Source organism: Mustela nigripes, chromosome 13 (assembly GCF_022355385.1).
Source record: "Mustela nigripes isolate SB6536 chromosome 13, MUSNIG.SB6536, whole genome shotgun sequence".
In the NCBI taxonomy this organism is placed as follows: domain Eukaryota; kingdom Metazoa; phylum Chordata; class Mammalia; order Carnivora; family Mustelidae; genus Mustela; species Mustela nigripes.
The window spans coordinates 52,402,081-52,421,319 of record NC_081569.1 but is presented as its reverse complement, the minus strand read 5'-3'; the positions used below and the strand labels follow the sequence as shown (position 1 = coordinate 52,421,319).

The following is a 19,239-nucleotide window of genomic DNA, read 5'->3' as shown; positions in this document are numbered from 1 at the left end:
AGTGTACACACTCTAATAAATCTTTTTTAAAAATTAGAAATAGCTATTTAAAGTACAGTAAACTATCACAATGGGGGTACCTGGCTGGCTCAGTTGGTAGAGCATGGGATTCGTGATCTTGGTGTTTTAAGTTGGAGCCCTATATTTGGTGTAGATTACTTGAAGAATAAATAAAATTGCAAAAAAAAAAAAAAACCCACTACCAAAATGAGGTACCACTGCATACCCACTATGACGGCTAAAATTAGTAAGTCTAAAAACACCAAATCTGGTGAGAATGTGAAACAAAGGGTGCTTTTTTATACATTGTTACTGGGTGTAAATTGGTTCACTCATTTTGTTAAAAGATCTAGCATTGTCCCCTATAACCCAGCAATTGCACTCCTGGGTATTTATTTCCGCAAAATGAAAACATATTCCCACAAAAGGACTTGTCTGAGAATATTCATTGCAGTATAATTAACAATAACACCAAACTGGAAACAAACAAGATATATACCCACAGAAGAATGGATAAACAAAGTATGATATACTCACACAAAAGATTAGTATTCTGCTATAAAAATGGCTCAGTGATACATGTAACAATATGGATGAGTCTCAAAAACATTATAGTAAGTAAAAGAAGCCATAAAGAGGGGTGCCTGCGTGGCTCAATCAGTTAAGCAGCTGCTTGCAGCTCAGGTCACAATACGAGGGGCCTGGGATGGAGCCCCCATCAGGCTTACTGTTCAGCGGAGAGCCTGCTTCTCCCTCTCCCTGTGCCTGCTGTTCTGCCTACTTGTGCTATCTCTCTGCCAAATAAAAAAATAAAATCTTTAAAAAAGGGGGGGGTGGGGCGCCTGGGTGGCTCAGTGGGTTAAGCCTCTGCCTTGAGCTCAGGTCATGATCTCAGGGTCCTGGGTTGGAGTCCCACGTCTCAGGCTCTCTGCTCAGCAGGGAGCCTGCTTCCTTCCCCCTCTCTCTCTTCCTGTTTCTCTGCCTACTTGTGATCTCTGCCAAATAAATAAATAAATGCCTTAAAAGAGGGCACAATATATGAATCCATTATATGAAGTTTTAGAACAGGCAAAACTAATCTATGGTGCAAAAAAACTAGGACAATGGTTGCCTCTGGGTATATGGGAGTGTGACAAAAATTCCCAATGTGAAAGTAATATTCTATATCTTGTTAGAGTTTATTCCATAGGCATATGCATCCATCAAAATTTAATTGATGTTCACTTAAAATTAGTGTAATTCATTATATGAAAACTTTGCTTAAAAAAGAAAAAAAAAAAAAGCTGCAGGGGTACCTGAGTGGTTCAGTCGGTTGGTTAAGCATCTGCCTTTGGCTCAGATCACGATCTCAAGGTCCTAGGACTGAGGTCCCAGGATCAAGCCCCAAGTCAGGTTCCCTGCTCAGTGGGGAGCCTGCTTCTCTTCTCTCCCTCTGCCCCTAATCCTGGCTGTGTTCTCTTGCTGTCAAATAAATAAATAAAATCCCAAAAGAAAAAAGCTACAAATACTGAATTCTAATTAATAATATGCATTTTGAATTATCTGGGGGAGGTGAACTGATATCTGCAATTTACCTTGAAATGCAAATAATATGATAGATGAACAGATACATAATATGAAAAGTACGTAAAAATGTTAGTAATAGACTCTGACTTGTGGATGTACAGATGTTCACTATAAGAATCTTTCAACTTTCTATATAATTGAAAATTTTCATAATAAAATGTTGGAAAAAATACAGTGAACAGAAGTTCAACAAACTCTATAAAGATCTCTAAATCGAAGTATAATCACTTATGGGTCAAATTCCATTTCACATAAAATTTAGGCAGTTACATAAATGCTAGTCCTGTACTTTGATTTTATAGTGCTGAATGCTGTTTGAAATCAGAGTCATCATACAGATTTGAAATATTCACAGTTTTATATATTAAAAAAAAAAAAACAACTAGGGTGGGCCGCCTGGGTAGCTCAGTCATTAAACGTCTGCCTTAGGCTCAGGTCATGATCCTCAGGTCCTGGGACAGAGTCCCGCATCCAGATCCCTGCTCAGCAGGGAGCTTGCTTCTCCCTCTCCCATTCCCCTTGCTTGTGTTCTCTCTCTGGCTCTCTCTCTCTGTCAAGTAAGGAAATAAAATCTTTTAAAAAAATAAAAATAAAAATAAACGATGGCATTTTTAAGTAGTAAGACATAGGGGAGGCTAGGGCAAAAAGGGCATTTATAATGGCATTACTCTCATAGTGCTTTGTATGTTAGGTCAAATATTATACATATTGTATTTATGTTTCTAATCAGTTTCAGTAAAACTTTCTGACTACATTAGGCCTGTTTTCCTAAAAAAGCGTACCTGCCCATTCTTTAGAAGAATGGATCTGCTATGGGTAATACTGTAAAAGTACAGTTTACCAAGCTACACAACCCAATTGCCTCTTTTTAATCACAGCTAACAACCCATGACAACTAGCATTTTGTTTTATTCAACCCATTTATTTAAAAAACAAAGACAAATTAGATGTATTGAAAAGACCTAAACAAGGAAAAGTCGGTGGGAAATTTTCAACATAAGAATTCTCTTTCAGGTTGTACTATATTGTTATACTACATCACTCAGTTTTAGAGCTAATCATATATGTATTTCCTTTTTGTTCTCAGAACCTGAGAACTGTATTGTACAAAGGCATACACAAATAATCCAGAACCACATATGTTCTGAAGTGATTCTTTTTTTTTTTTTTAAGGATTTTATTTATTTATTTGAGAGAGAGAATGAGAGATGGACCAAGAGCAAGGGAAAGGGTGGAGGGAGAAACAGACTCCCCGCTGAGCAGGGAGCCCAATATGAGGTTCGGTTGCAGACCCCAGGATCATGACCTGAACCGAAAGCAGATGTTTAACCGACTGAGCCACCCAGGCACCCAGCTAAAGTGATTCTTAAGAATTTAGTAATCCATGCTAAAAATGGATCCACGATGCAAAAAAACTTCTATAAGTGAGCAGTAAGCAAATCCCTGGAATTAAAGAGCCACATACATTTTGAACACATTAGTTTTTACCAAATGTCATTCTACTCATTCCTGAGAGCATCTTGTAGATATAATGTTAAGTATTTAGTAACACATTAAATAGTATTCTTTTATTTTTAATTAAAAATGCAACCAGATCTTGATCAATGGTATCAGCATGCTAATAAAAAGCTGGAAAAGTATAAAATAGACCAGACTTGCTTCCATGACATACACACAACGTAGACTTAACTCATCTGTCTACACCTTTTCATAGAATTCAGTCTCTCGGGGTGCCTGGGTGGCTCAGTGGGTTAAGCCTCTGCCTCTGGCTCAGGTAATGATCTCAGGGTCCCGCAATCAAGCCCTGCACCATCAGGCTCTGCTCAGCAGGGAGCCTGCTTCCTCCTTTCTCTCTACCTGCTTCTCTGCCTCCTTGTGATCTCTCTGTCAAATAAATAAATAAAATCTTTAAAAAAAAAAAAAGAATTCTGTTTCACACACACACACACACACACACACACACACACACAAATAAATTTGGTGGGAGCAGTGTGCAAAGAACAATGGATTCTGATTTGGAAACAGATCCAAATCTTAGGAATCTCTCCTAAACCGGAGTTTGAAGATACTACTCAGAGTACTTTATCCACTATTAAGATCCAGCCGCACTTGAGAGAACCTTTAAAATTATAGCCAAGTAGGGGCGCCTGGGTGGCTCAGTGGGCTAACGCCTCTGCCTTTGGCTCCAGTCATGATCTCAGGGTGAGCCTACTTCCTCCTCTCTCTCTCTCTCTCTGCCTGCCTCTCCGCCTACTTGTGATCTCTGTCAAATAAATAAATAAAATCTTTAAAAAATAAAATAAAATTATAGCCAATTAATAGTTTTGTGCTTAAGAGTATTTGGTTTGTAATGAAAGAAGATGGGATTGGGAGGGAGACAAACCATAAAAGACTCAATCTCAGAAAACAGACTGAGGGTTGCTGGGGGGATGGGGGACAGGCAAGGGTGGTGGGGATATGGACATTGGGGAGGGTGTGTGCTATGGTGAGTGCTGTGAAATGTGTAAGCCTGGTGATTCACAGACCTGTACCCCTGGGGATAAAAATACATTATATGTTTATTAAAAAATTTAAAAATTTTTTAAAAAGGGGAAAAAAGAAAAGTTGGTTTGTTACAAGTAGTATTTTTACAAGAAATAGTAAAGAAAGTGTAATCTACTTCCAAGCAGTTGTTTTTTTTGTTTTTTGTTTTTTGTTTTTCTCCAAGCAGTTGCTTCTAATGTAGCAAGTTATTACTTCAAAATATTTAGGATAGACATTCTCATTGAATCACTGTAACTGCCAGCCAGCAACTAAATATAAGTAGAAAACTGCATTACGCTTTAGTCTTCTTGATCAAGGTAAATTTATGATAAACTTTGAGTAACAAAAGTTTTGTTTTACTCTCAGCTGTAAATCCTTCACACTTTTTATTCTATAATTCTAACAATAAATCTGTAATAATTCATCTTAAGAGATCTTGTTTGACAGGAAAAAGAACTGAATTACAGTATTTCTTTAAAATGTCTGAATTATATAACTTTTAAAAAAGTATATAACTTCCAAAAATTTTTAATTTCTTATCTTCAAATATTAAGAGAGGAAAGAGATCATGTATTAGAACAGGGATTCTTGGGGCTCCCTGGGTGGCTCAGTGGGTTAGGCCTCTGCCTTCAGCTCAGGTCAGGTCATGATCTCAGGGTCCTGGGATCAAGTCCCGCATTGGGTTCTCTGCTGGTCAGGGAGCCTGCTTCCTCTTCCCTCTCTCTCTCTCTTTCTCTCTCTGCTTGCCTCTCTGCCTATTTGTGGTCTCTCTCTTGTCAAATAAATTTAAAAATCTTAAAAAAAAAAATTTTTAGAACAGGGATTCTTAAGGAAGATTCTTAAGGACCAACCCACTCCCAGACCCCCATTCAGTTACTCAGGCTTCAAAGGGCCACTGGTAGGGAAACAATACCTCCTTTGGCATCTTTCAGAAGGTTAGGCAAACACTCAAAAGAACAGTGCTTGCAAATTATCTCTGGTAAAGGATCATCTTTCTTTACATTCACAATTCATGTGAAATACTAGAAAAAATGGAGAATATACAAAACACAAGTTCTAATTTTTATTATCAGATTTGACATAAAATCGCTCAATTACACTGCTATGCAAGTTTTTAAAAACTTTCAATTTCTGAACTTACCTCCTCACAGACAGGTTAAGTAAACAGCTCATGGACCAGCGCCATTTACATACTACACCCCAAATGGTGGTGTTACAGAATGTTGTAAACATTTTACTAGCAGAGAATAAGCAATGCATTACTTAAATTTAGAGCTATAGCTATAAAAGTATACTGACTCTCATTCTTAAACAGAAAATGTACATATATTTGTTTTATTTAGCATATTGGCAAATCCTTTTTCTCCTTCAGACACAGGACAATAAATAGTGGTTTAAAATATCAAAATGGGGGGTTTGCCTGGGTGGCTCAGTGGGTTAAGCCGCTGCCTTCGGCTCAGGTCATGATCTCAGGGTCCTGGGATGGAGTCCCACATCAGGCTCTCTGCTCAGCAGGGAGCCTGCTTCCTCCTCTCTCTGCCTGCCTCTCTGCCTACTTGTGATCTCTCTCTGTCAAATAAATAAATAAAATCTTTAAAAAAATAAAATATCAAAATGGGGGCGCCTGGGTGGCTTAGTTGGTTAAGTGACTGCCTTCAGCTCAGGTCATGATCCTGGAGTCCCAGGATCAGGTCCTGCATTGGGCTCCCTGCTTGGCAGGGAGTCTGCTTCTCCCGCTGACCTCTCTCCTCTTATGCTCTTTCTCTATCATTCTCTCTCTCTCAAATAAATAAATAAAATCTTTATAAATAAATAAATAAATAAATAAAATATCAAAATGATTACAAATTCTAAATTATGCCTTATTATGTGGACGATTATAGAAAGAATTTAATGAGTTAATCAGTTACATTGGTGATGACCAACTATCATGGGTAGTAAGAATTGAAAACTCCTAAATCTCAGAATTACAAAAAATTGTCTATGAAAACAGATTTTTATAAAATGGCATCAGTGATGAATATATAACATATTTTGGGGCTAACAACTGAAAGATAATAAATACATAAAAGATCTTATTGTCTGATGGAGTAAACATATTATATTGCAATGCAAGGAAGACAAAGATTTCTCCAAATCAAAACATCAGGAAAATCTCATGCTTTACTGAAGCTAAAGAAATCATGAGTTATTCTATATATATATGAATGCCTACTATGTGACAGGAAATAGGAATACTATGGAGAACAAGGCACTGTTCCTGCCCTTGAAGAACTCACAATCACATTATCTACTTCACTAAAAAGGAAAAGACAATCTTAAACCAGGACTCTACGTACAAGATAGTGTAAGCATAGACAGAACCTTTAGAGCAGAGCATACTACTACCTTGCCTAGTTACTTCTTCAAGGACTAAGGCTGTGAGTCATCCCTAAAGGAAAAAATGTAGTAGAAGTATAGTTGATAGCTACCTAATTTGATTAGCTAGGTCACCCATTTTGGCTGCTGACCCAAATATTAAGGAAGGCATTATCAAAAGCCTCTGTGTACTCAGAGCCCTCAGCTTCCATTCTTTTCTTTTTCTACAATATTGCAACTCCCTATATAAGGCTGCTCATCTCTTTCATTAGTCTAATGTCATTACAAGCCTAGCTATTGTAGGACCCAAGAATCACTGACCAAAAACAGCAGTGGCACTATGAGCATGGACTATTCAGTACCTCACTCAGAATTTCATTTCTGATGTATGATACTTCATTCTTTATTATGAAATACTTGCTTGATAGGCTTCTAATCAACACTACAAATAATGCAGAGAAAATGGAACTGTAACACACAGTCAAAACTTAAGACATATTTCTAAAAATGTAAAGAAAGGAAAATGAAAACACAAAGCAAAATTTTCTTGTTAATCTCACCTCAGAGAACAAGTGTTTTGTTGTTGTTTAAATAAGTTATTGCAGGCTACCTGGGTGGCTCAGGGGGTTAAACCTCTGCCTTCGGCTCAGGTCATGATCTCAGGGTCCTGGGATCGAGTCCCGCATCTGGCTCTCTGCTAGGCAGGGAGCCTGCTCCTTCCTCTCTCTCTCTCTACTTGTGATCTCTCTTTGTCAAATAAACAAAATCTTTTAATAAATAAATAAATAAATAAATAAGTTATTGCTTCTTTCCTCTCTTGCAAAAAAACCTCCATTCTGAAATAGATCTACTGCTGGGTGCCTGCCTGGCTGGCTCGGTCAGTATAACATGAAATTCTTGATTTTAGGTTTGTGAGTTTCAGCCTCACATTGGGGTTAGAGATGTAGAGATTACTAAATAAACAAAGCAAAACATGCCCCCAAAACCAAAAACAAATAGATCTACTGAAACTTGGGTCAAATTAGCATACTGTTGAACTATAAAAAAAATCAACTAAGTAAATTTTTTACATGCATCTTAGATATAACCCAGTTGTGAAAATAAGTATTATTTTTGGACATTAAAAAAATAAGCTTTAGGGGTGCCTAGGTGGCTCTGTCAGTTAAACTTCCACCTTTTGGCTCAGGTCATGATCCCAGGGTTCTGGGATTGAGCCAAAGGCAAACACTTAACTGATGGAGCCACCCAGGCACCACTCATGATTTTAACATTTTCTTTCCTCTAGCTTACTTTACTTTTAGAATACAGTATATAATACACACAAAAATGTTAATTGACTTTATATTATTGGTAAAGCTTCCAGTCAATAGTAGACTATTAGCAGTTATGGTTTGGGGGAGTAAAAAATTACATTCAAATGTTCTATTGCAGGGGAGGTGGCACTCCTAACCCCTGTGTTGTTCAAGGGCCAACTATAATATGAAAGATATATTTAAAAGAAGGATCATAGTCACCTTTGACTGACAAAACTCTGTAGTTAATTTGTTTTGGTTTGGGGCAAAAATTAGAAGTTTTTTGGAGAAGTACAGAAAAGTACTTTGAGACATTTATGAGACCTACCAATAACACAAAGAATCGGCAGATCAGCTAAACAGGCTAAACATACATGTACTGTAATGGCTCCAGAGGCAGATAAATATTCTATTCTATTAGCTCTACTAACATTTAAGGAAAAGCCTGCTGTGCCTATCCACTCAGTGAAATCCCAGTTAGGTAGGAAAGTTCTTCCCATATGTACAGCATTAATCACTCTTTTGGGCTTTGATTTTCAGCTCTGGCTTTCTCTTAGAATCAGCTGACAAGCTTTGAAAAATACTGATGCAATTAGTATGGATCAGAATCCATGGATAAGGGGCAGAGGTATTTTCTAAAAAGATCTATAGATCATGCCAATATTCAGCCAAATGTAGCATCATTGCTCTATTGGGTACATTTCATTTGCCTTTATTATTTTTTTTCATTTGCCTTTATTATAGCACGTTTTTAATTTTTTTAAAGCTTTTATTTATTTTATTTATTTATTTGACAGAGAGAAATCACAAGTAGGCAGAGAGGCAGACAGGGAGAAAGAGGGAAACAGGCTCCCTGCTGAGCAGAGAGCCTGATGCAGGGCTCAATCCAAGGACCCCGAGATCATGACCTGAGCCGAAGGCAGAGGCTTAACCCACTCAGTCACGCTGAGTGCAATTATTATATGTGCAAATCATTATTGTATGCAAATTATACGTGGCATCATATACTATATTGGGTGCTGTTGATACAAAGACAACTTTGTGTCCCTGTCCACGAGAACCTTACTGCCTAATTGAGAAAGATAACATATAAACAAAAACAACAAAATTAAGTGAAATAGGTGCTATAGTAATAGTCTGTATAAGGGATATAGGGATATAAAGAACTGAACTATTATCTGGGTGTGGGGTTGAATCAGAAAAAGTTTCAGAGAGAAGGTGACTCTGAAGGAGGGACTTATCTAAGTTGTTTTTGCATCTCTAACACCTAACACTCCCCAGTAAAACTTGATAACAGCCACCCTCAAAGCAGATATATTTAGAGCTCCGTGACCTAAATGGCTTCTACATTTACTCCACTTTAAAAACCCACTCCCAAGACTCCACACTAGACCATGTTAACACTGGAATTGGCCCCTCTGAAACCGTTAATTCCAACATCCAACTGTTGGGCCATAATCTTTAAACCTTCTCCTTCCTTAACTACCACCTTACCCCACCAAGTCCTCCAGTCTCTACGTGTCTCCATTTTTACCTCAGTTCATAATTTTCCTTTGCTGTATCTTTCCATTATATTATTCTACAATGTGCTATATTTTTTTATATTTTGCTGTATCTTTATTGTTGCATTTATCATACAGCATTATAATTTATATCAATATTTGTTTGTTTTCTCTATTAGATCATAACTTTCTGAAGAACATTCTTGGATTATTATTCTTGGCCCTGCATCCTTAACTCCCAGAACAGGGCCTGGCCCTCAATAAGTATTCAGTAAATGTTTGGCAAAGGAATGGGTAAAATGTTCTTGTCATTTTCACCACCAGACAACAAGCTCTCCAAAGGCAGAGACTACCTACTCTACATATTTCCTATAATTCCTATTGGGAATATGGTGCCTCACATATATCAGAACCTCATGGAGCATGTGTTAAATTGTAAAAGGATGAAATGTATTAGATACTGTGTAAGACATACAAAAATATGATCCTTATCCTCCTACACTGTTGGTGGGAATGCAAGCTGGTGCAGTCACTCTGGAAAACAGCATGGAGGTTCCTCAAAAAGTTGAAAATAGAGCTACCCTACCACCCAGCAATTGCACTACTGGGTATTTACCCTAAAGATACAAATGTAGGGATTCAAAGGGGCACGTGCACCCAAAGGTTTATAGCAGCAACGTCCACAATAGCCAAACTATGGAAAGAACCTAGATGTTCATCAACAGATGAATGGATAAAGAAGATGTGATATCTACATACAATAGAATACTATGCAGTCATCAAAAAAATCTTGCCATTTGCAATGACACAGATGGAACTAGAGGGCATTATGAGGAGCAAAATGAGTCAATCAGAGAAAGACAATTATCATATGATCTCCCTGATATGAGGAATTTGAGAGGCAGAGTGGGAGGTTCGGGGGGTAGGGAAGGAAAAAATAAAGCAAGATGGGATTGGGAGGGAGACAAACCATAAGAGATACTTAATTTCACAAAACAAACTGAGGGTTGCTGGGGGAAGGGGGTTATGGAGAGGGCGGCTGGGTTATGGACAGTGGGGAGGGTATGTGTTATGGTGAGTGCTGTGAAGTGTGTAAGCCTGATGATTCACAGACTTGTGCCCCTGGGGCTAATAATACATTATATGTTAATAAAAATAATTTAAAAATATGTTCCCAGCTCTTTTTTTGGAATGATTATTTCAACAATCATTTAAGATAACCAGATGGTTATGAGGCAAATGTAAAAAATGTTCATTATGGCAGAGACAAAACAATACAATAGAAAGCACTGGCAATAACTCGGGAGGCCTGTGCTTCAGTCTTGGCTTTGCCACTCTGATCTACAAATAACCATCTCTGTGAGCCTTAGTTTCCTCATTTTTTAAAATGGAGTTTTATCAGAATTCAATTCTTCTTTCCCCCCCCCCCAAAATTCAATTCTTCATCATCTAAGGTTCCCTAACATGCTATGCCTCTTAAAATTTGTATTATAAAAGTGATATACCCTCAATATAAAAAATTATACATGCCCTTCTGAATTGTTTAGGTAAAGGGAAGTTCCCACTCTCCACTCTATTTTCATAACTCCCCAAAGGTGACCACTCTCAACAGTTCCTGGTATCTTTAAGGCATTGTTCATGTCTAAGCAAGTATAGACTAAGATTCTTGTTTTTATTTACCAACTGCACAGTCCCATCAATTCTAGAGGAACCTTGACAAAATGAAAGGACAATTATAAATACTTCAATAACAGGGGCACCTAGGTGGCTCAGTTAAGCCTCTGCCTTCAGCTCAGGTCCCCATCCCAGGGTCCTGGGATCCAGCCCCTGCAACATCAGGCTCCTTGCTCAACAGGGAGTCTGCTTCTCTCCCTCTGCCTGCTGCTCCGCCTACTTGTGTGCTCTCTTTCTAATAAATAAATAAAATCATTTTTTAAATAAATAAAATCTTTCAAAAAATACTTTGACAAGAGAAAGATAATTATCTACTCAAAAAATCAATAGTAGAAAAAAATTATAACAAATAAGTATTTAAAACTTCCTGCTTCACACCACCCACCCCTACCCTCCACTGTGCAGCGTAATGTGAGTAAAAAGCATATGACAAGAAAAGAAATTTAAGGTGGGAAGCTTAAATGTGGAAGAAATGTGGGAGGCATGGGAATGGAGAAAGTGGAAAAAGGAGAGATAATCATACCAATGTCATAACCACAGAAGAATGTATAAAAGGCCCCCAAATCACAGAATTTAAATATTAAAATTGCAAACACAATTTTGAAATACACTGTGGGCCTAAGGACAGACTCAATTACAGAAAACACAGTGTTGGGGCGCCTGGGTGGCTCAGTGGGTTAAGCTGCTGCCTTCGGCTCGGGTCATGATCCCAGGGTCCTGGGATCGAGTCCTGCATCGGGCTCTCTGCTCAGCAGGGAGCCTGCTTCCTCCTCTCTCTCTCTGGCTGCCTCTCTGCCTACTTGTGATCTCTCTGTGTCAAATAAATAAATAAATAAATAAATCTTTAAAAAAAAAAAGAAAACGCAGTGTTGTTTTCCTATACAAATGCCATCCCAGAGACAAATGTAGATCACTATGTCCTTGATTTTCTTGACAACAGCACCCTGTAAATATCTATATCTAAGTCTAATAAGGGTATCCACATATTATAAAACCCAAAGATGAAATAATAGTATTTTTGACCAGTCCTTCTGATAGTGACAAAAATATATCATAAAATTATAGTTGTCATAAGAATTTTTTTTAGAAGATAGAGCAAAAAATGGGTCATTAGTAAAATAGAGAACTAATTTCCTGTGAATATAGTGAAAATTGCAATCTAATCTAATTGCAATCTAATCTAATCTAAAATTGCTGTACTATGGATTTCTCTTTCATTTGGTACCAGAGTAAACATTACCGAACACGTTAGAAAGAAAGCCAAATTTTAAATTTTACATCCACCTAGACAACATAGATTTTACCTACACATGTCCCAGTTTTACCCTTATCATGTAAAATGACACCACTCTATACTGTAAAGAATGCTTGTAAATAAGATAAGGACAGCAGCCTGGATCAGGATCCTGTTCCACAAGAATAACACATTACTGAAGTCCACTTTTTAAACAGAATAAAAGTACAATTCTATAACATATAAGTCACAAGTGTAACATTTAGCTATAAATTGACTAATGACAATTACAGCAATAAAAAAAAAATTTTAACACTGCTATATCTTTACCTGGCATATATATTACAACCTAAATATAGTACAATGGATAAAAACTAAAACTACAATTTAGAATTTGGAGGAAGAGAAATTGATAAGTCATTTTTATTCCATAAAGTAATTTTAATACCACAGTACATTGTCAAGAAGTTGTAAATAGTTAAGTCCATATCTCCATAAAATAAATCAGTCATGGATAAGTGAATTCGAGGACTACAAACTTTACCAAATCTACCTTGTTTCCAAACACTCAAAAACACAAACCGAAATAAGGAACTAAAATCATTCTGGTTTCCTGCACCCTTTAGGTTAAGAGGAACAGTATTTCCTGACACCGGAAAATGTCAAGTCAGTAGCTGAAGCTATGGTTTTCAAATTCGGGTAGAATACCATTTTAAGAGTCTTTAAGATTCTTAAGAGAAACTCTCATTACTTGACATATCTATGTCAGAATTTAACACAAAACTAAACATATAAAGCAGTTCAGCAATTCTCAAACTTCTCTACCCCACAGTCTGAAAAATGTTATGACCTTTTCTTATCTCCTCCCTTTCTTGCATCACCTCTTCCCACTAAATCCAGTAAAAACTTCCAAACCTGCTAACACAAATTAGTTTAGGCAGCTAAATTTCTGCAGTGGTGAAGTCAGAAGTGGCTTATTACTACTACTTCCTGACTACAGACTCAGTACACCCCATTTAAAGTGCAAAGTGAAAGAATTATGTAAAAATCAGGCCTTAGGGGCGCCTAGGTGGCTCAGTCATTAAGCATCTCGGGTCATGATCCCAGGGTCCTGGGATCAAGCCCCACATCAGGCTTCCTGCTCAGCGGGAAGCCTGTTTCTCCCTCTCCCACTTCCGCTGCTTGTGCTCCCTCTCTCCCTGTCAAATAAATTTTAAAAATCTTAAAAAAAAAAAAAAAAGAAAGAAAGAAAGAAAAGAAATCAGGCCTTAAAAGCCTCTTTAAAAAATTATATGGGACTCAGACCCTAAAAGCCTCTTTAGAATTTCTCCATTTGACAGGACAGCACAATAGATCCACCAGCCTTACCCTGAGCTTAGCTTCTTGAACCCCTGTCTGTAAAAAATGCATTTTTTAAGAAAGAATTTTGTGATACAATAACTGAAGTCTTTGTAGGAAAGCCAATAACTAAGCTACAATCAATAACTATTGCTAGTAACTAGCCTTAAAAGCAGACTGTAATAGAGCCCCAGAGCTAACTCTCCACTAAATTTTCACAATTTAGGATTCGTTGTGCAGAAAACTACTAAATTCTTCGATATTCATCTTTAACCCAAACCACCCATCTCAATTCCAACGAGGCAAAAATGAAGAAGTCAAAATATAAATCTACTTTCCTTCCCACATGCCAAAGTACTATTGCAGACAGTTATTGTGCTAACCATTATTCCAAAGGGTTCCTAAGCACCTCAAATAAAGGTTCCTCGTTCCTGATGATTACTGTATAATGGAAAAGTAATTTCCCAATAGGCAATCAACTAGATATATAAGCCAGTAATCAACGTATCCTGTCATCTGTGTCTCCACTTACCCTCAGTAACATCCTGGGGGTTAGAAGTCCGGTCACTAGCTGGATCCAGCGCAACAGTTGCTAGTGAAGTGGTGGCTCCAGACATCTCACTCATAGGCTCACTACGGCTTGTTTCAGGCACACTTTCCCGTGAGCTAAATCTTACTCGGGAACTGGATCGGGAGCTGAGGTCCGGGCTGGTATCTGACAAACCTGGAAAGTCATCGATCTTCGTTGGTGTCACCATGAACCGAACTGAAGCCATCTTGGTGGTGGTTTCTGGAGGATGCATTATTTTCTTCTCCTTTATAAGAACAAAGAAAAAAGGAAAACCCTGCAAAATTCTTCCTCCTACACTAGCTACTTTATTGATCGCGAAGATAAAAAAGACAACTTACAAAAACCAAAAACAAACCCTCAATAACCTTGATTTACCCATCAAAAAAAGTCCCAAATAAGAATCCTTCTAACCCAGAATTCGGACAGACTATGCTGGAAAGTGCACTAGCAGTAAATATTTAAGGGGGGAAAAAAAAAAAAAAGACGAAACGATGCCAGTCCCGTGGAACTTCGTTCCTTCGGAAAGAAGAGTTATCTAGATGTCTCTCCTGGCCCAGGACTGCGGGCTCAGTGCCATGGTCTCAGAGAAGGTGCAGGCTTTCTCCCCTCGACCCCCAGGTTTCCGCCGAGGTAGTTAAGTCTTTTATCTGGTAAATGTCCCACGGTTCTAGATGAGCAAAGAGCGCGCAGGCCCACCCTTATCAGGCGAATATAGCACAGATCAGATTGCGAAACGGTGTACACCCGGCCACCTGTTGTGTATCAGGTGAATACCCCACAGGTCTGGCTGGGAAGCGTGTGTAGAGCCACCCGATGTTTTGGAGGCCAATAATCCGCTTGGGTCTGGTGGGAGGGATGCGCATGCATAACGGGAAAATACCCCACACTACCGGATAGAGGAGAATGAAAAGGGCGAGGAGAGGGTGCAGGGGCAGAGCGGATTCCCGTCTCCAAGAGATCTGCGGGGGTGGCCCACCCGCTCTTCTGGCGGAACGGTCTCTGGGATCTGGGAGGAGATGGATAGCGAGCGGATAAAGACCCCTCGGACTGCAGTTCAGGGTCGTGGCAGGTCGTTGCTAGTCCATCGAGCCCACGGTCGGCTCGCCGGGATTCTCCTGCGTGTGACAGGACGGGCCACCCCTTTGCCGGAGGACGCTTTCTCCCCCACCAGGGCCGCGGCGCAGGTCAGCCCCTCGCCGTTCTTCCTTCGGGTCCTAGCAAGAGAGGAGATGGCCTCGCAGGCTGGCCGGGGCTGAGCAGGAAGGGGCGGCGGAGATGAAGGGAGGAGGAGGTCGCAGGTGCGGGATCCCGGCGCCAGCTGATGCGGGTGCGCGCGCAGCTGTTGTTTACGAGCCGGTAACTGTTTCGCAGCCGCGGCGCGCGGAGGAGGGCTCCGGCTGCCGGGGAGGGCGCCCCCTCCCCGGGCCGACGCCAGAGCAGCCGTTACGTGACCTCGCCGCCCCCGGCCCCGGGCCCGGCGGGCTGTGCCAGCCCCGCCGCAGCCCCTCCCTCCCCTCCCAGCTCGTTCCTCATTCGAGGTTAACGGTCCGAAGAAAAGCCCGGGGGAGCGGTCGGAGGGCGGTACCGTCCCGGGAGCGCCGAGGAGCCCCGCCCAGGCTCTGCAGTCTGCAAGGGGACGTAAAGGGCTGCGCGCATGCGCTGCCCGTCGCGGCGAGACGAGAGGAGCAGAATGTGCGAGGCCCGGAGGAAGATGGGTATTGTAGTTAAGTGTTGGGGTCTGAGCTGCGTGCACTGGAGAAAACAGACCATTTTCTTTCTGGGTCACGCTGTGTTGCACAAACTCACTCTGGAAGCATTCGGGGAGCACACATGGCCCTTGCCCTCCGAGTCCCCAAAACCATCTCAAAAGCGTCTCGGAAAATTCCGTCATAATTTCTTTTCTTTCTTTCTTTCTTTCTTTTTTTTTAATATTTTATTTATTTATTTGACAGACAGAGATCATCAGTAGGCAGAGAGGCAGGCAGAGAAAGAGGAGGAAGCAGGCTCCTCGCTGAGCAGAGAGCCCAATGCGGGGCTCGATCCCAGGACCCTGGGACCACGACCGGAGCCGAAAGCAGAGGCTTCAACCCACTGAGCCACCCAGGCGCCCCCCGTTCATAATTTCTTTAAAAATCACAAACCTTGGGGCGCCTGGGTGGCTCAGTGGGTTAAAGCCTCTACTTTGGCTCAGGTCATGGTCCTGGGGTCCTGGGGTCCTGGGATCGAGCCCCGCGTCTGGCTCTCTACTCAGCAGGGAGCTTGCTTCCCTTCCTCTCTCTCTGCCTGCCTCTCTGCCTACCTGTGATCTCTGTCAAACAAATAAATAAAATATAAAAAAAAAATCACAAACCTCCCATACCATATGCGTAGCTATGACACCAAGTGAAATTTTTTTTTAAAGATTTTATTTATCCATTTGACAGAGAGATCACAAGTAGGCAGAGAGGCAGGCTGGGGAGAGAGAGAGACACACACGCAGGCTCCCCGCTGAGCAGAGAGCCTGATGCGGGGCTCCATCCCAGGACCCCGAGATCATGACCTAGCTGAAGGCAGAGGCTCAACCCACGGAGCCACCCAGGCCCCCCCCCCCAACTGAAATTTTTAAGGTGTATTCTCAATTATATACATTTTGTGCTAAATTTCTTTTCCCTGTCCTTAAAATGTCTTTTGCTATGTATGCATATATCAGCTCATCATATTATACACCTTAAATATATACAATTTGGTCAATTATATCTCAATGAGGCTGGAGAAAAATGGTATTTTCACCTTCTAGTTAGACTGAAGATTCAATTAAAGAAAATGTCCTTTATTTTAGACCTGGAGAAAACAGTGAATTACTTTTTTTACTCCACTGTCACCAGAATATTTTTCTTAGCATGTTTATTTCAAGTGTTCAATAAATTTGACTCATCAATGTTTTGTTTGAAAGTTATTTCCTATAGCTTTGATCGAGACATTTAAATTTAACAATCTGTGCCCTAGCTTTGCCTGGGTCCTTACCCCTCACAAGTGGAAATGTTTAAATGTCATCCTTAGCAATAGGTCAGAACTGTGTTGAAAACCTGAGTCAGGAAATTCTCTTTTATCAAATGACACATAAAATCCAAAACGTGGTTAAAAAGACCCAGTAATAAAAACTTCTTAGGGTACCTGGGTGGCTCAGTAGGTTAAAGCCTCTGCCTTCGGCTCAGGTCAAGATCCCAGGGTCCTGGGATGGAGTCCCACATCAGGCTCTCTGCTCAGCAGGGCGCCTGCTTCCCCCTCTCTGCCTACTTGTGATGTCTCTGTCAAATGAATAAATAAAACCTTAAAAAAAAAAAAAGAAAAAGAAAGAAAGATGCAGATAACAAAATGAGAAATTTCCAATTGAAATGGGAAACCTCGTGGGGCACCTGGATGGCTCATTTGGTTAAGCACCTCTCTTCGGCTCAGGTCATGCCAGGATCCTGGGACAGAGCCGTTTCAGGCACTGTGCTGAGCAGAGAGCTTGCTGCTCCCTCTCCTCCCAACTTATGGTCTCTCTCACTATCTCTGTCTGTCTCAAATAAATAAAATCTTTTTTTAAAAATAAGCTAAAATGTAAAGCCCCTTAAAGTTTTTTTCTCTTTAAAGCCTCTGATTAACAATTCCAGCTTAGAGCTTTCCTGAGGCAGCAAGAAATTCACTTCCTGAGCTACTACTGTTTTTCTCAGGCAGGACTGTTGGTCATTCCAATCTCAGACTTCCCCTTTTTTTAATGAGATGTGTCTGTAATTTATTTTTCAGATTCCTCCGTGGGATTAAGAAGTCTTTTCCACATTGCATTGTACTGCTCCCTGCTCTTGGTCTTCTTTTCCACGTACTCATTCTTCAAGCATTTTCTCATCTACCGACTAAGGCCACTGTAATGACCAAAAATTTTCAGAATGCCAGGGCAAGTGAGTGGCTCAGTCAGTTAAACATTTGCCTTTAGCTCAGGTCATGATCCCAGGGTCCTAGGATTGAGCCCTTTACTCAGCAAGGGAGCCTTCTCCCTTTCCTTCTACCTGCCCCTCCCTCTGCTTGTGCTCTCTCTCTCAAATAACTAAATAAAATCTTTAAAAATTTTTTTCAGAATGCTGTGGTGTTCGTGGCATTCCTTAAGCAAGTTTATCAAGGCATTACATTCTTCAATGTGCAAGTGTGAAGATAAATCAGGATGCATGTTGAGGAGGTGATGGAGCACCTGACTCATGGGCATACAGGACCCAGGCCAGTTCCAGGTGGCATAGGCTCCTGTGCTTTCCACATCTGACTCTGCTGGGCTTGGCCAGGCCCCGTTGCTCTCACAGACTTTCTCATATTTATAAAGAAATGGTGGATTTCTGCAAAATCCAATTTGTTCCATACCACAATGTATTTTCATTCATTTCCATATACTACCTAATACCAATATACTATACCTCTTAAAACTCTTCTCCTGTTTCTGAGCATAGCTTAGAAGATATTAATATCCCAAGAATCTTTTAAGGGAAAAGTCCACCTTTTCTCCTCTATTTCAATTAGGACTATTTCCAGATCAAAGTCTTTTCAGTTTACACAGCATGTAGCATGAAACAATAATCCTTTTTTGAGGGAGTGAGTGCAGCTAGTGGGTTACTTATAAAGACAAAGTTACAGTCATTATTACAAAACATTACTAAAAGAGTTCATTTACAGATTTTAGTGTTTAAGAAGTTTACATAGCAGATCCTTTTTCTAGTTATTGCAAAATTAACATTTCTTCCCTCATTATCCCCTTAATAAGTAACACTTTAAAATCCCTGTTAAGTGAACAGGCTAAGAAATTAAAAATTGCTTGACAGGAAACAAATTTTCTCATTTTACCATTGCTGTAAGTTAAGTGATTCAAAAATCATCTGTCTTCTATTACCACCCAAGTCAAGAGGTTTTTTTTTCCCCAGCAGTCAGCAACTATCCTCAATTTTTCTGCTGAGATACTCAGACATCAGAGTCCAACAGAAACGTATCTATCCCCTTCCAGGACCTGTGCTAATAAATCAAATTTATGCCAATTTAAGTTACATCTGTTTCTAGAGCCTAGACTCTTGACAGAGTAGAAAAAGATTGTGTAATTAGAACACAATCTCCATACAGCAATTTTTTAATCAGTGGCACTAGGCAGACATTCAAATCCAATGTCAAAAGTCACAAATGGGA

The 19,239-nt window shown here is 40.0% G+C and overlaps 1 protein-coding gene and 1 pseudogene across 1 annotated transcript in view; both read right to left on the bottom strand.

Moving 5' to 3' along the window:
* SLC12A6 (solute carrier family 12 member 6) overlaps positions 1-15,638 on the bottom strand; it is a 92,128-nt gene extending 76,490 nt beyond the window's left edge. Inside the window, exon 1 of the mRNA XM_059372445.1 lies at positions 14,020-15,638. Coding sequence (XP_059228428.1) covers positions 14,020-14,290 — 271 coding nt within the window. The 5' untranslated portion in view covers positions 14,291-15,638. The remainder of the gene's footprint in view (positions 1-14,019) is intronic.
* A 2,177-nt stretch (positions 15,639-17,815) lies between these two features.
* LOC131998677 (COX assembly mitochondrial protein 2 homolog) lies at positions 17,816-18,244 on the bottom strand (annotated as a pseudogene).
* Between the last annotated feature and the right edge of the window lie 995 nt (positions 18,245-19,239).